Below are 16,706 nucleotides of genomic sequence, written 5' to 3' on the forward strand. Positions count from 1 at the left end.
CCACCAGTCTGACATCATGCTCATGTTCAGAGAGTGAAGTGGTACAGAAACCAGCTGGGGCTGTGCAGGGCTGGAGCAGAAGAGAACTGCTGACAGGTTTCACAGGGAGCAAAGAAGCAGTTCAGTTCCTCTACCATTGGTGCACTCAGGACCCCCCACTGTTACCAAGAGTCTCGTCACAGCAGAGCAAAGTGCGACCTCCCCGTTGCATACCAACAACGTATCATCCCGGGTGAAACTAGGTTTCAGAAATGATCAGAATGAAACACTCCCAAACACAGCAATGAGTTTCATTTTCAAATGATCCATTTTATGCACCAGAGATCTGGCTTTGGAGAACTACAGGCTTGAAAGAAGTGACTTGTGTGAAGGTGAGATTCACAGGGACGGGAAGGACTGTGAGGATATTTATTTAACAATGCAGTAAAAAATTAAATTAAATTTACACAATCTGAGCGTTTTACGAGTAGATTAACTCCTGCTACAATCAGATAATTGTTTGAAACAGTTCAAAAATAACCGGTGGCGTTAAAAACTATTTTCAAGATTCAACTTCTTATTGTTTTCATCTTCTACCTGAAGGTGCAAGCTGAAAGATTATGTGCTTTCAAAAGTTTTGATATATTTTTTGTTTGGTAGACTTCATTGGGCTTGGGGAGGGAGTGGCCATTATTCAATGTGAGTGGTTATAACCCCTGGGAGAACAGTTTTCTTTGCATCCCAGCAGCTAGCATATATGAAGATGCTCTTCATACAGCAACAGTAAAGGGTCGGGAGAAACTAGTGGGACAGCAACTTTGTCTGGGGACGAAAGTTTTAAACATTTTTTTGTTTTTTTGTTACATTTGAGGCAGGATTTTGAACTCCAGACAAAATGTCCACACTGGTCTAGAATCCAGTAGAGGAGATGTAATGACTTCAAGTCGTGCACAGGTGGCATCCCATCACGGTGTTAGTCTCAAATTCATTGTTGCTTTTGAGAGTAACCTATTTGTTCAGTCTTAGTGATGGATTTCATACACCTGGAAGCTGTGGAAGCCACTGGAACACCTGAATTCAATTATTTGGATCAGGGAGCGAATACATTTGGCAACATTGTGTCTTTGCAAATGAACACATCATTTTAATGATTTCATTTACCTTGGTATTTTGTCCAGGGTTATTAGGTCGTCATGCCACAAATGGTTGGTGATAGCAACACCAAAGACATTTACCAGCACATTCACCACGGTGATGAAATGGTCTCTGAAGGGCACAGAAGAGAACGAACATGCTGTCAGACTCAACTGTTTTTCTTGAAGGTTTCCTCTGCCTCAGTCTACAACAACCAGGTGCACCAGGTCTTCTACAGCTCAGACTGATGTTGACATCATTCTCCAAGTGTAGTTTTATCAATCATTACTACACAAGCTCTCCTCAGGCTTTCTCCACTGGTAGGTGATCCTAGACATTAGTTTATTATGCAAGTTAAAAATCATGCCCTTGTTAAGAATAATTTCAAGCTGTCTGATAGCAGAGCAGCATAACTCCATCCAAAGTGACTCCACAGTTTGATGGTGAAAGTACTCTTTAAACACAAGTAGCAGGCTTTGAGAATCAAGTTGAACCTACAGAATCCACTCCACCCCAACCAGAATGGCAGCATCCTCTGCAGGCAGTCCCACAGCTGTCAGAATCAGGATCGTGGTCACAGCTCCTGTTGCTGGGATCCCTGCAGTTCCAAAGGTGACAATGGCACAAGACAAGCTGCAAACCAAGCACATTCTCAATTAGCATCTCTGTCCCAGCAACAGAAATGCTACAATCTGCAATTGTATCAATCCTGTCCTATTTCTCAGTTAGTTCAGTTCAAAATTTACAGTGAAAATATCTATAAATATCCTGAAACACCTCCAGATTAATGTTTTAGAATCAATAGAGTGCCTAGTCTTTGACGTGCTGCCTGAACCTTTGCCCACTGCTTCTTCCTCTGGCTCTAACCCTCAATGGAGCCACCACTCTGCTCAATTCAGTTTAATGTATGATTCTACTGTATCAGCTGCTAACCTGGACTCTGGTTTTACAGGTTGGTTCTTTGTTAATTTGATTTTCTGAACCAGATACAGCGATACATAGCAGATCAATAAGCTGCTGCAGCATCAGATACTGATGAGTATAAATCAGAGGTTATGCTACACTTGTTCATTGTCATCTCTACTGATGGTCTCATTGAGGTTAAGTAATATTAAACAAGCTGAACATAAAACATAAGAACATAAGAAGCATATATATATATATATATATATATATATATATATATATATATATATATATATATATATATATATATATATATATATATATATATATATATATATATATATATATATATATATATATATATATATATATATATATATATATATATATATCATATCTAACATAATCTCCACAGTGATATAGTTTTGAAATCAGCAAATGAGGTCAATCAGAAGTGTCAGGATTGAATATCAAAATTGCTTTACAGTTCTATGTTTTTGGATGTGAAGCTTATTTTGCACATATTAAGTGATCACTGTGGTAGATTAGCTACTGGCAGCACATCCCTCTATATGTACCATATTTCTGCAGTGAATGAAAACGTTGTGAAATCAGGAAATATTTCTTCAGTGATCAAAAGTCATCAAAACTCTGTGAACGAGGAGTTTTCTTATAGCAGCTGCCTGCCAAGATGGCTGTCAGATACAAAGTTAACAGAGGTGTGATGTCACATGACATGTATTGCTCTGGGACCTTGTTAAGGGGAAGTGCTACCCATTTGATAAATCACTGCTTGTAACAATCCCAGCATGCATCTTTTCTCAATTCCATGCACTTGTATGAAGCAGCTTACCCAATGGCGATGATCTGGCCAACTTCCAGCGTGATGTCATGAAGCTGGGCAATAAAGACAGTAGCGACCACTTCATAGAATGCCATTCCAGTCCTATTGATGCTGGTGACGATGGGCAACATAAGGCGGCAGAGTTTCTTATCGATCTTCACGTTCTCTTCACAGCATTGCAAGGTGACAGGCAGAGTGGCAGCACTTTGGTAGAAAGCACATCCTTTATTGGTGCACCGTTCATACGAGGAAACTGGAAAAGTGTCATGCTTTTTCAACAAAGAGAACATTTAACCTGGATGCAATGATAAATGCTGTCGTCAAAGCCCTAGAGATGTGCTTGAAGATAAGAAAAGGGTTCCGTCTGGTGAGAATGAAGTAAAGCACGGGGAAAATAACGAAGGCTTGGACTGCTAACCTGAACAACACAACAAAGTCACACTTTGTGTTAAAGATGCATTACGTATTCACTGGTTGTTAAAGATTTATTCATATATTCATACCTCTTTAGACATTTTGTCATATAACCTGACAGATCAGTGTGGTTGGGGGATTTTATATGATATTCTAACAAAGTAGTGCATCACCGTAAAGTGAAATGAAAATTATGGTAACACTTTATTTGACGGGGTGTGAATAAGACTGTCATAAACATGACATAACACCTATCATGAACATGAGTAAGTCTTCATGAATATTTATGACAGTTTTCAAAGTGTCATTCGGTAAATCATGATACTTTTAATACAAAGTTGACATTATTAAAAGTGTCTTTATGACAACTTGACATTAACCAAGAATCATCATATGTCATAATAGTAGTTATAATAATGTCATTGTTATTACACTGTCAAAATCTAACAAAACACTTATTAATATTTCCTCTACCTGAAATAAGGCAAAACAAGTAGGACCAACAATAAAGACATCATTAAGCTTTATTACACTGTCAAATGATTTAGTCATTAATAATTCCTTTTACATCAAGTGGAACAAGTAGCCCCAGTTATGAAGATGTCATTAATTGTTATTGCAGTGTCAATCTTATCTCAAGTAAAGTGAAACACGTAACAACAGTTATGAAAATGTCATTGAGTATTAAAACAGTGTCATATGCTATGCTAACAGAGTCATTAATATTAACTTTTACATCAAGTGAAGTGGAAAACACTGAACTACTTATAACTTCTGTCATAGCTGTAGAACAAAACCTTTGAACAGTGGAATAAAACAAAAGATTACTTGTTCCTCAAACAGAGGGTTTTAATTCTGGCGAGTATATTGTAACTCTGAAATACTGATTGAAAATCTAAAATATAATTACTTATTATTTAACTTAAGAAAATAGGTTATTTCAACAGTCAGCCATTTCCTTCGTTATAGCGTTCCTGTAACACTTGGAAAATAGGGAGATCTTCTTGTCTCCATTTCCTGGAAGCAGCTCTTTGAAGGTGTCCAGAAATGCTAAGAAATTATAGTTGTTCTTGCAATAGTTGTGGTCAGTGTTGATCATGGTGAAAGCCTTTTCATGAATTCTAACTTGGTGAATCTCTTCTGGACATTCTCATAGCAGGTGATGACTCAATTCAATGTGGTCACCTAAAAAGATGGCAAAGCAAAGAACACAAGCACTGTGTCACATCAGCCAAGTTGCTAAATAATGCACATAAAGGATAACTTTGACTAACATATTAGCTTTTAATTTGCTAGATTAAATTTGGAGGTAAAAAATCTATTTGTCTGCCTTTAAAATACGTTTAATATTAAGGGCTAACCTTACAGTTATGGAGTTTAATAACTTTAGCTAACTTTAACTTGCAGCAGGTTTAAACTGCTCATAGCTAACATTACAAAGAAAGAGAACACAGTCAATGTTATTTTCTCAAAGAAAATGTAAAGTTAATAAGACACATACCTCATAACAGGAGGTCTGGCCGTTTTAACTTGTGTTAGGTTGGCCCCACAAGATGGAAAATTTCTTCTTCACCAACACACTGCACGCCTGTTCGTGCACTGCTGCCTCTCACTGGTGGAGATGGTGTATTGCACTACTATAAACAGCCTTAAGTAATGTTTCAAATGCAAAGCTCATAAGTGCTTTGTAGACATCTTGCTGTAAAGCTTTAGGAATAATTAAATTAATAAATTTAAGACTAAACAAAATGACAGAGCAATATAATATTACCACATAAAGCTACATAATTTTTAAAGTTTAATCAGAAATGTTTTTATAACAAATGTCAGATCATGATTTCTTGAAAATAATTAAAATACATGCTTGCACAGTAACATCCATGAAGATGTTTGTGCATTTCTATTCAGTCTCAATGAATCCATACTTTGTAGATAAACATTTTGCTACAGCTCCACCTGCAGGCTGTTGGGTCGTGTTTCAACCAGCTTTGCTCATTCATACAAACATTTGTTACATTCTTCTCTACAAAATAGCACAAGCTAAGATTTAATGGAGAGTGCAAACACACAGATTCTTGCCACATATTATCAAATGAATATAGATCTGGACTTTGTCTATCCCATTCTAACACATAAATAAGCTTTGACCTTAATCAGTGGTCTCAAACTCCAGTCCTTGAGCGCCAGTGTACTCGAACCTTTAGATGTTTCTCTGAACCTACAAACTTCTATGAAATGGTTAAACTTCATTTCCAGCATTCAGTCAAGATCTGCAGAAATCTGCTAATGAGACTGTAGTGGAGCCAGGGTGTGCTAAAGCAGAGAAACATCTATAAGTTTCAGGACACCGACTCTTGAGGAGTGTAGCTTGAGACAACTAATCTAAACCATTCCATGCTCTCTTTAGTTGAAGGTTTAGATTCACTATGCTGAAGGAAGACGGACCTCGCTGCAGTCTAAAGTATTTTGCTGCCTCTAACATACTGTATTTTCTCCCAGGATTGATCTGTATGGAGCTCAAACTCTAACCTTCTTCCTCTTTCTTATCTGAAAGCTTGGTATATTGTTTTAGAAATTAACCCTGATTTAAACTTCTCCAGAACTTCCTCTCTGATGTGTCTGCTGAGTTTCTTGGCCTTCATGATGCTGTTTGTTCACTAATGTTCTCTAACAAACCTGTGAGGCTAAAGAGAACTTCTGAAGGGAAATGCTTGAACTGGACCAAATTTTTGGAGGAATCAGAGCAGGGGCACAGTGAAAAGTGATGACGATTCTAGGGCCCCTGACCAGCAGGGGGCCCTCCACAATTTAATTATTTATATTTTGTTCATAGACATAAAATAAAATAAAAAAATCGGGGTCCTGTCAAATACAAAATTAATCATATTGAATTTTCAAAGATTGTTTTTAGCAGTAAAAACATACACATCCGTTTTTGCCCTGAACTCCCCGCTCAATCTGCATGAAATGGTTCGTTCCTGCTTAGAGCTTAACAGTGACTATGCAGCTGTGGTCAGTAGAGGCTGCAGCTGAATGCTGCGGCAACTGTGGCATTTACTGTGCTGCTAAGAAAAGTTATAAAATCAGGTTTTCAAAAACAAAATAGAGAGAGGGAGAGAGAGAAAAAAAGGCAAGAGTGTTAATTTATAACCCAGTTTTCCTCCATGAGAGGTGAGTATACTGTGTGAGATTATGAACCATTTAGCATAATTAGCTTAGCTACAGACTACTGTTTGCCTCCATTTCACTAGCATTTAATGAATTAAGAAAATTTTTTTTACTAACATATTCATATATTTAACTTGTTCCCTGTGCCTTTTACCACTTAAGAGATGAGTGAGTCAGCAGCAGCTCTAATGTCCCTCCTGGCCTGTTCTCTCCCGAGTGAAGTTAAAGCTGCAGTATATCATTTTTATATAAATATTTTTTCACATATTTTTTAAAACTGTCATTATGTTGTGACAGTATGGTATGAGAGGTAATCTGTGAAAAACCTATTTCCTCTGCCTTCTCCAAGTGTTAGAAACAACCAGTCAGTGGCAAGAGAGCTTTAGTGCTGTCAATCATAATTTCATATGGTGCTGCTCATTCTTCCTCCCCCTCAATTTGTGCCATGCTGCAGCTAGCATAGCACATAGCTGTGCAGATTCAAACTGTGAATGCTCAGTTTAGTTAGCACAGCTACCAATGACGGCAGACAAACAGTTTCTTGTAATGATAAGTTGTTTCTCCCCCATTAGCACATTTAGCAGTGAGTGAATGAGGCTAATTGACAGTGCTAAGAGCGTCCTTCTTGCTCTGATTGGTTGTTTTGGTCAGAACGGTGCATTACTTTGACCAGCAATAGTAATTCAGGGAGGAGATGGAGGAGATTGATTGTTTTCACAAATATGGAGAAAACGTACTTTTTATTAAAGTTATGTATTGAAGCTTGGAAAAAATGCAACTACATAGCATTTTTGAGAAGTCTGGATTGCTTTATGTGTAGTTCCAGATTGATTTTGACTGTTGCTCATGGGGAGACATTTCAGTATCTAAAACTAATACAAAAAATGTAAGCAACCTACTTGCATACTGGATGTGGACTGTTGGATGTTAAATTCATGAGCAGTAAACATTGTGCTAGTTATCAGTATTGAACTAAAGAAAGCAATGCAGATGCAAGCCTTTAAAATTGTCACGCTTTTTATAGAGTCAGAAAATTGTAACAGCAGCAGTACAGAGGGCACCAATCAAATTTTTTGTCAGGGGGCCCACGATTTCTGGCAGCGCCCCTGAATCAGAGTAAAGAGGCTGACAATAATTGCATTGATGAAAACTGATGTCTAAACATCAAAGAGGAAAATATCAGTAAAATCTGTAAAACTGTTCTGTAAATATATTCATAGCACAGTTTTCTTCTCATGTCACTCAGGTAGAGTTCAGTGCTGCTACCTCAGAGCAGTGATATCAATTTGGTAACAAAGATGAAAAAGAAAAGATATTTGGACATACCCTGCAAAAACCACTCCTACAAGCTTTGTGAGCTTAAGGACAGCCCGCCAGTCCTTAATCCCCAACACATGTTCTGTGATCAGGAACATAACTCCGATTGGCAAGTACCTCAAACAAAAAACAGTAAAAAAAAAAGTTTAATAAAAAGAGTGTTCGAAATATATTTGAAGTTAACTGTTAAGAGTGGAAGCACCTGTCCTATGTAAATAGAACTGAATATGCAAAAGAAATGACATCTGCTCAGATACTGTCTGATCTTACCACAAAATCCAGTTGACTATGATTTTTATGGCATCGTTGAGGCATTGAATGGCCTCCACAGTGATTCTTGCCTCATGTCCCACCCTGTTTAACATGATACCGATGGCGAATGACCAGATGACCAGTCCTAACATGTTGGGTCCATCAACATACCTGCCTACTAGTTTCGTCTCAGTACCATTCTGCACAAAAAACACAAGTATGGCGGCTCCAGCTCTGACAACAATATTGTAGGAGTACATCACCTTGTTGGACAATGCATTTCACTTTTTCATGAGTCAACATACAACCATTGATTTTAATGCATTTAATATGCATTTATCTTGTAAATGACCACTCTAAGGCACAAATTCAAGTGTCAAACTCTTCACACACAAAAATAATAAACATAAGCGAAATGGAGCCAAATGGAGAGTAAAGGAAGGAACCAGCAAAGAGTGACTGAGAAAGAGGTGTATCGCTACTGTTAGGTTGAATGCTGAACAAAGATCTGGGCTAATGAGCTAATGGGCGGCAGGGCTGAGGAGAAAGAGAGAGAAAGAAGAAGTGGCACAAGGGGCGAGGGAGAGAAGACTTTGGACTAGGAAATGAATCTAACAAAAATAATGAGACATAAGAAACATAATGAGAACCAGAGTAACTAAGGAAAAGACTAGACAGAAAAAAACTAGAATCACTAAGAAAATTATAGAAACAGGGCAGAACGAAGTAAGTAAGGAATACAAATAATGACAAAACTAAAAACAAACTAAAAAATACCCCAAGATCTAAGCTCTAATAGTATAGAGCTATTAGTGTTTGCATTGTTGCTTGTCCTATGTCTTAACTATGGCACACCTTACTGTCACATTGGCAAACACCACCTCCCCATTCAGGCTTTAAACTGGAAGAAACTCAAGGCCATTATTTTTCTTCCTCTTCAATTTGAAGTTAGTGGCTGTAAAATGACGATTCTAGAATGAAAAAAAAGATCAGAAGAAAAAACTCACCAGTTTTGGATCAAGGGAGAGGCCAGGTTTTGTTTCAACCTGAATAATCTCAGTCTTGTACTGAGAGAAAAAAATAATTGGTGTTACATTTCCAAACCCCAAATAGGAAATTACATAGTAAGCTGTGGGCTAGAATAAAAGCATACCTGCTCGTAGAAAGCCTGAAAGAAGTTCTCTGGAACCATATTCCTATGCAAGTAACAGGAGAGTCAGAAAAAACTAAGCTTGTAAATGTTAGAGACAAAAAACATGCAGATGTTATTTTACCCAGATATTTCACAAAAACTTAGATAGTGTCATGGTGTGGTGTGGCGGTGGACTCCAACGCAGCAGACAGTAGACGTAGAAATAAATGGATGTAGTGATGGGTCCGGTGTTGCATCAATCCGGGTTTCCCCATCAAATACGGTTCCCCCTGCGTCTTTTTGCCACCCCGCCCAGGCGGCAAAATACGCGCGTGCTCGTGATGAGCACTGAGAAAGCCCGCGCGCTCATCTGGGGAACTACGGATACCGTGAAAGCTCAAACAACATGCTTCGGCAAAGTTCACACTTTCTTCAAGTTTTTGCTGAAACTATATATATAAAATTAGGTATCTGATGGGTGATTTTAACATAGGGGAAACGGTATCGAGCATTAAAATGCATTGCCCTGTTTTTAATCCATATAGCACTATCTATCTATCTATCTATCTATCTATCTATCTATCTATCTATCTATCTATCTATCTATCTATCTATCTATCTATCTATCTATCTATCTATCTATCTATCACACACACACACACACACACACACACACATATATATATATATATATATACATACCATATTTATTATTATTATTATTATTATTATTAGTAGTAGTAGTAGTAGTAGTAGTAGTATTAATTTCACACAAAAACGTGAAGTAAGTGTGACAACTTTGCCGAAGCATGTTGATTGAGCTTTCACGGTGTCCGTAATTCCCCAGATAAACGCGCCGAACAAGGGCGTGCTTGCTACGCGCGTGCTTTCTCATCACGAGCATGCGCGTATTTTGCCGCGTGGGCGGGGCGGAGCGGCAAAAAGACGCAGGGGGAACCGTATCTGATAAGGAAACGCGGATTGACGTAACACCTGCTGCACACACCGGATGAAACAACAAAAATGAAAACAAATTTATTTTCCAATATAAGATCAAAATGGTCCCACACTGCAGAAACCTTTCGTTTGAGGCTGCTCCATAGTTGACGCTGTTCCGTAAAAGATCAAGAATTCGTTTTGCAAATGCATTTGACAGATTGACAGATTCGCTTCCCTATAGACACAGTTTGGCGCGTTAATGTAATTTCGAAACAGTTCCTGTATCGGTCACGTGACTTGCTGAAACCAATACGCGCACCGACACGGGTTTTGGTCTGTGGGCTTGACACATGCGCCGAAGCATCGGTGTTGCCGGTGTTACGTCAATCCGCGTTTTCATGGATTGATGCAACACCGGTTCTTGCCAGTTTCTACTTGATCTATCTGAATCCAAATCCAGCTGAAATTGACTTGTAGTTTACTTTCATATTATGTTCTGCAGGTTAAGTGTCGCATATGTTTGACTAAACTGTCTTATTTAAATAAATCCACCTTTTCAATGTTGAGGTATTATGAGGCATGAGAATGAAGTCCCAGATACACCTAGATAAACTCAGATATACAGCCATTCTACAAATTTCTCAGTTGCATTTTATAAATTATTTCACATACAGTTAACCCTCGCTATAACGCGGTTCACCTTTCACGGTATCGCTGCTTCGCAGATTTTTTTATAAAAAAAATTTCCCAAAGTGTTCTGCGTCCTGATTGACCATATGATTGTTAAAAACAGTCTCCGCGCTTCTTCTCTACCTGAGTGCCAATAAAGTTACGGTATTTAATACAGATTGGCCATTCAGGAGATGGAAACTGAAACTTTGAATGCCAGCTGGAAAAAAAAACTGTTGCCAGAGGCAGCGCAAAACCTGACCGGAGTTTCGCTTGATGAGATCCATCGCTCTGCCGTAGATACAGCTGTGAATCTCGCGGGACAGGTTGGAGGAGACGCTTTAATGACATGACTCCGGATCACATTAATGCCCGATTGATGCACACGCACATCCGCTGATGTAGAGTATTTAATTGTGCTGTATAATAATTGTAAAACCTAAAGGTAACTACTTTACGGATTTCGCCTATCACGGGTTATTTTCGGAACGCAACCTCTAAGAAAAACAAGGGTTCGCTGTAAATGTAGTGTTTACTTCATTTTTCTACAGCAGGAGAAGTTTTGTCAAAAAAGCGTAACAGACTAAATTTTAAAATGTTGTAAAACCTTTTTTTGAAAATTTGTGGGAAAAAAAAGTCCATGCATCCTCATTCCAAACACATTCACATAAATTTTCACTTTATGGTACATGTTCCCATTATTTATTGACTGTATATCAAATATATTTTATATTTAACTGAAGATATGACATAATACAATATATAATATTCAATAAAATACAAAGACTTAAATCTTATTGTATAGACTAGGTCATCAAATCACTACGTTCCCTGTAGGAATTTTTAATGTCCAGCAGGTGTCAGTATTGAGTGACAGAGTATCGACACAGAATCGACACAGTTTTGCTATGTGTTGAAACGATACATGACGCCTCATCTACCCATCACTAAGTGGATGTTTTAGTGAAGAAAATCAACCAACAAAAAATCCAAAATCCAAGGATAGAAGAAAATCCAAAAACAAAACAAACTGGAAACACAAGGGAACAACAGGTAATCCAGGGAGGGAAACATGGGTAGTGACGATCAGGGTGACAAGACAGACTAGCAAGTTGTGACTGGGATAGAGGAGTTTAAAAACTGGGAGGTAGTAAGTGGAACAATGGACCTAACAAGATGAGATAACTGGTTGCAGGTGTGAATAGTTTTCACAGGAGCTAGCTGAGGGGAGGGGAGAAGATGACACGAGGAAGCTAAGGAGTTAAACTGGGGGAAAAAAACAGAGGAAACACCAGGGACCTGAAAATATCTCTAAAACGAAAGAAAACACTAATACCAAAGAAAACCTGATAAACTAGAAGACAAAAAGACATGAGGGACAAACATAAACAGAAAGAAGGCTGATCTAACAATAAGAACTAGGGGACAGAGAGCTATAGAAACTAGAAGATCTGAGCAAAGAGATAGCCTAACTAGAATTACTAAAGAAAGACTAAAAAAAGCTAAAGTGACAAAATAAGATCTAGAAACACTACAGAGGGAACTATAAGGATTAAATACAAATAAACTACAGTGGTGTGAAAATGTGTTTGCCCCCTTCCTCATTTCCTGTATTTTTGCATGTTTGTCACACTTGAGTGTTTCGGAACATCAAACCAATTTAAACAATAGTCAAGGACAACACAAGTAAACTCAAAATGCAATTTGTAAATGAAGGTGTTTATTATTAAAGGAGAAAATAAATCCAAGCCATCATGGCCCCGTGTGAAAAAGTGATTGCCCCCTAAACCTAATAACTGGTTGGGCCACCCTTAGCAGCAACAACTGCAACCAAGCGTTTGCGATAACTTGCAATGAGTCTTTTACAGCGTTCTGGAGGAATGTTGGCCCACTCATCTTTGCAGAATTGTTCTAATTCAGTTACATTAGAGGGTTTTCGAGCATGAACGGCCTTTTTAAGGTCATACCACAACATCTCAATAGGATTCAGGTCAGGACTGTGGCTAGGCCACTCCAAAGTCTTCATTTTGTTTTTCTTCAGCCATTCAGTGGTGGTCTTGCTGGTGTGTTTAGGATCATTGTCCTGCTGCAGAACCCAAGTTCGTTTCAGCTTGAGTTCACGAACAGATGGTCGGACATTCTCCTTCAGGATCTTTTGATAGACAGCAGAATTCATAGTTCCATCTATCACAGCAAGTCTTCCAGGTCCTGACGCAGAAAAACAGCCCCAGCCCATCACACTACCACCACCATATTTTACTGTTGGTATAATGTTCTTTTTCTGAAATGCAGTATTCCTTTTACGCCAGATGTAATGGGACACACACCTTCCAAAGAGTTCCACTTTTGTCTCATCGGTCCACAAAATGTTTTCCCAAAAGTCTTGGGGATCATCAAGATGCGTTTTGGAAAAATTGAGACGAGCTTTAATGTTCTTTTTGCTCAGCAGTGGTTTTCTTCTTGGAACTCTGCCATGCAGGCCATTTTTGCCCAGTCTTTTTCTGATGGTGGAGGCATGAACGCTGACCTTAACTGAGGCAAGTGAGGCCTGCAGTTCTTTGGACGTTGTTGTGGGGTCTTTTGTGACCTCTTGGATGAGTCGTCGCTGTGCTCTTGGGGTAATTTTGGGTGGCCGGCCACTCCTGGGAAGGCTCACCACTGTTCCATGTCTTCGCCATTTGTGGATAATGGCTCTCACTGTGGTTCGCTGGATTCCCAAAGCTTTGGAAATGGCTTTATAACCCTTTCCAGACTGATAGATCTTAATTACTGTCTTTCTCAATTGTTCCTGAATTTCTTTGGATCTCGGCATGATGTGTAGCTTTTAAGGATCTTTTGGTGGACTTTACTGTGTCAGGCAGCTCTTATTTAAGTGATGTCTTGATTGAAAATAGGTGTGGCAATAATCAGGCCTGGGTGTGGCTAGAGAAATTGAACTCAGGTGTTAAAAACCACAGTTATAGTATATTTTAACGAGGGGGGCAATCACTTTTTCACACAGGGCCATGATGGTTTGGATTTATTTTCTCCTTTAATAATAAACACTTTCATTTACAAATTGCATTTTGTGTTTACTTGTGTTGTCCTTGACTATTGTTTAAATTGGTTTGATGTTCCGAAACACTTAAGTGTGACAAACATGCAAAAAAACAGGAAATGAGGAAGGGGGCAAACACTTTTTCACACCACTGTATAATCACTAAAGAAGCTTGACGTAGACTCAGAGATACAAGAAAAACAGAACCTAAGTAAAGAATAAACCTAACTAGAAACACTATGAAGGGCTGATAAGGAAAATAACAAGGCAATTGTAATCAGACTAAATAACCTCAAATAATAAATGTGAAATGACCCTGAAGGGCTAACCTAAAATGGACTAAAACATAATGATAAATAAGATCAAAACCAAACCCAAAAACCCAGAGTCCTGACAGATAGTTTAACTGATGGTAATCAAAGATGATAAAATATCTATTTTATCTTTTCTGTACTGGAACACATTACAGGAAATCATGAATTTTGTCTCACCTTATAAGATCCTGCAAGATCACATGCAAGACAAAGGTTGACACACCCTTTTTGTCACTGTGTAAGTCATGTTCTAACACACCAGGCTTGATTGTGAGAGCCAGAAACATTCCTGCAACACAAAGTATCAGGCAGGATGTCAAAAGCAATAACACAGAACAAACAATAGCGGTCTTCATAAATCTATCTTAAAATCTGCTGCCCATGATAAATTTACCGAGAATTACGACTATTGAGGTAGAGCCACAGACGAAGGTCCCTGTGATGATAGCTGTTTTCCTGGACATTCTGGTGTTTAATCCAGTTACTCCTGAGAAAAGAGAGCATATAATCACATGTTTTAATCAACATTTATACAAAAATATCCTCAAAAAGATGAGTGAGCATCTTTTCAGTCTATCTCTATAACAATTATAAGTTAATATATCAAGTATCTGAATTCATATTTAGTTTGCCTGCAACCACGCTTGTCACAATGAGGGGTACAGCAAACATCTTAAGCATGTTGATAAGCATTTCCCCTGGTACTTTGATCCAGTCTCTCAGTTCTTCATTTAGAACAGGTGTAGCCCTCAGCAGAAACCCAGTGCCTAACCCTGTAGGGCAAAAAAAACAACAAAAAATATTTATACATATAGATATGAAAAAAACTTCATCATGTAAAAGCCTTAAGAAGTAAATGGGAGTGCTTAATAAAAATAGCAAATGATACATTTTGCAGATATATTTTCCATATTTTTTCAGTTTGTCTATAGGCAACATTGTACCCTAATGCTGAATATTCAAGTTATATGTGTTGTAATAATTTGTTAAATATTGTGTTTTCACTGTAAAAACAAACATCTAAAAACCATCCATCAGTTTGTGAACTGAGCTACTGAAAAAAAAAAGAAATTTTCAGTAATCTCCTTATTTATTGAGCTTCATTTTAATGCATCCAAGATCACATGTAAATTTCAAATTTTAACATTTTACATCTATGTTAACGAACCACACAATAAAACTAACCACACAGTAACAAAATGCCATGTTGCCATGGTGATACAATGGTTCACGATGAAATGACTGCAGAACAACTCCCCCTACAATCTTTTGTTTAATACTGCTATTTCATAAATGGAAATGCTGGGGACAATATAAACAACTTCCACAATCATGATATAAAACAGATTAAAAGATGAAAAGATCAACAAACTCCCATAACAATAAGTATATATTTTTAAAAACTTCACACCTCCCTGGTTCCCTCTCCTTGGGCTGCCATCTTATCGTGGTGGAGGGGTTTGAGTGTCCAATGATCCTAGGAGCTATGCTGTCTTGGGCTTTCTGCCCATGGTTGTGTCACCCAAGGCAGACAGGTCCTAGGTGAGGGACCAGACAAAGCGCAGCCTGAAGACCCCTTTGATGGACAAGAACTTTGGATTTGGTGTTCTCTCTCTGGGGAGCCACTCTGGAGCCAGGCCTGGAGATGGGGCACGATGGCGAGCGACTGGTGACCGGGCTTCTAGGTGGCTCAGCCCGAAGAGGAGACATGGGACCCCCTCCCATGGGCCTAGTGGTGCAACTACACATTATTCAGGTGGATGCGAAAACATAAATCGGCGCCCCCCCCTCCCAGGGAAGGAACGTCAGGGTGAAGGAGCGACGCTCGTTATGTGCGGGAGGTGAAGGAGCGTGAGGCGCGCTGAAGTGTATGGGGAAAACATAATCGGCGCGTCGCCCCCTCCAGACGGGGTTTTGGCGCCCCCTCTGGTGCTGCGCCCCTATGCGTTGCATACGCTGCATACCCACTTTTTGCGCCTCTGCATGGGCCCACCACCTGTGAGAGGGCCCAAGGGGGTTGGGTGCAATGTGGGATGGGTGGTGGCCGAGGGAGGGGACCCTGGTGGTCCAATCCTCGGTTGCAGAAGCTGGCTCTTGAGTCGTGGAATGTCACCTCTCTGGTGGGAACTAGTGTGTGAGGCGGAGAGGTTCTGGCTAGAAATAGTTGGTCTCACCTCAAAGCATGGCTCTGGTTCTGGAACCAGTCTCCTTGAGAAGCCCTGGACATTCATTCCACTCTGGAGTTGCCCAAAGCGAGAGGCGCCAGGTTTACCCCAGTGAACGAGAATACCGCAAGTTGCCTTCCCTCAATGGAATATATAGTAGTCAGTCCCAGTGACCGTTTCATTCACGGTTTAGCCAATGTGCTTCCTGGGTAAAAATCAAACGACAAATGCTGCCCAAAGCGCGCCCTCCCCATCCCACCCCGCTCAACAGTTTCCAGCAACACAGGTGATACACGTGAGGGGCCCGGTCATTGGCCCCGCCACCCGGCCCGACGCTGACTTGTTCCGCTAGTGCGGGCCACTGTCAGTCTCATACCTTATTTGGAAACGGGACCATTGCAATCTGGAAGTGAAGGGGGCGCTATTTCCTATACTT

General features: G+C 39.3%; 1 protein-coding gene across 1 annotated transcript; it reads right to left on the bottom strand.

Annotated features, from left to right (window-relative positions):
- Positions 1–604: 604 nt before the first annotated feature.
- LOC106910465 (excitatory amino acid transporter 3-like) lies at positions 605–15,183 on the bottom strand. The gene is made up of 13 exons (XM_088007480.1): positions 14,738–15,183; positions 14,500–14,592; positions 14,365–14,394; positions 14,283–14,293; positions 12,722–12,906; positions 9,168–9,210; positions 8,033–8,277; positions 7,712–7,900; positions 5,954–5,993; positions 3,159–3,304; positions 2,873–3,067; positions 1,612–1,746; positions 605–1,245 (listed from the first exon to the last, which is right to left on the bottom strand). Exons 1-13 carry the CDS (start codon positions 15,042–15,044, stop codon positions 1,137–1,139), a joined length of 1,728 nt encoding a protein of 575 aa, XP_087863606.1. The 5' UTR covers positions 15,045–15,183; the 3' UTR covers positions 605–1,136.
- Positions 15,184–16,706: the final 1,523 nt, after the last annotated feature.

This window comes from Poecilia mexicana, unplaced genomic scaffold (genome assembly GCF_051168715.1).
Source record: "Poecilia mexicana isolate PSO_F unplaced genomic scaffold, ASM5116871v1 scaffold_7, whole genome shotgun sequence".
Classification (NCBI taxonomy): Eukaryota; Metazoa; Chordata; class Actinopteri; order Cyprinodontiformes; family Poeciliidae; genus Poecilia; species Poecilia mexicana.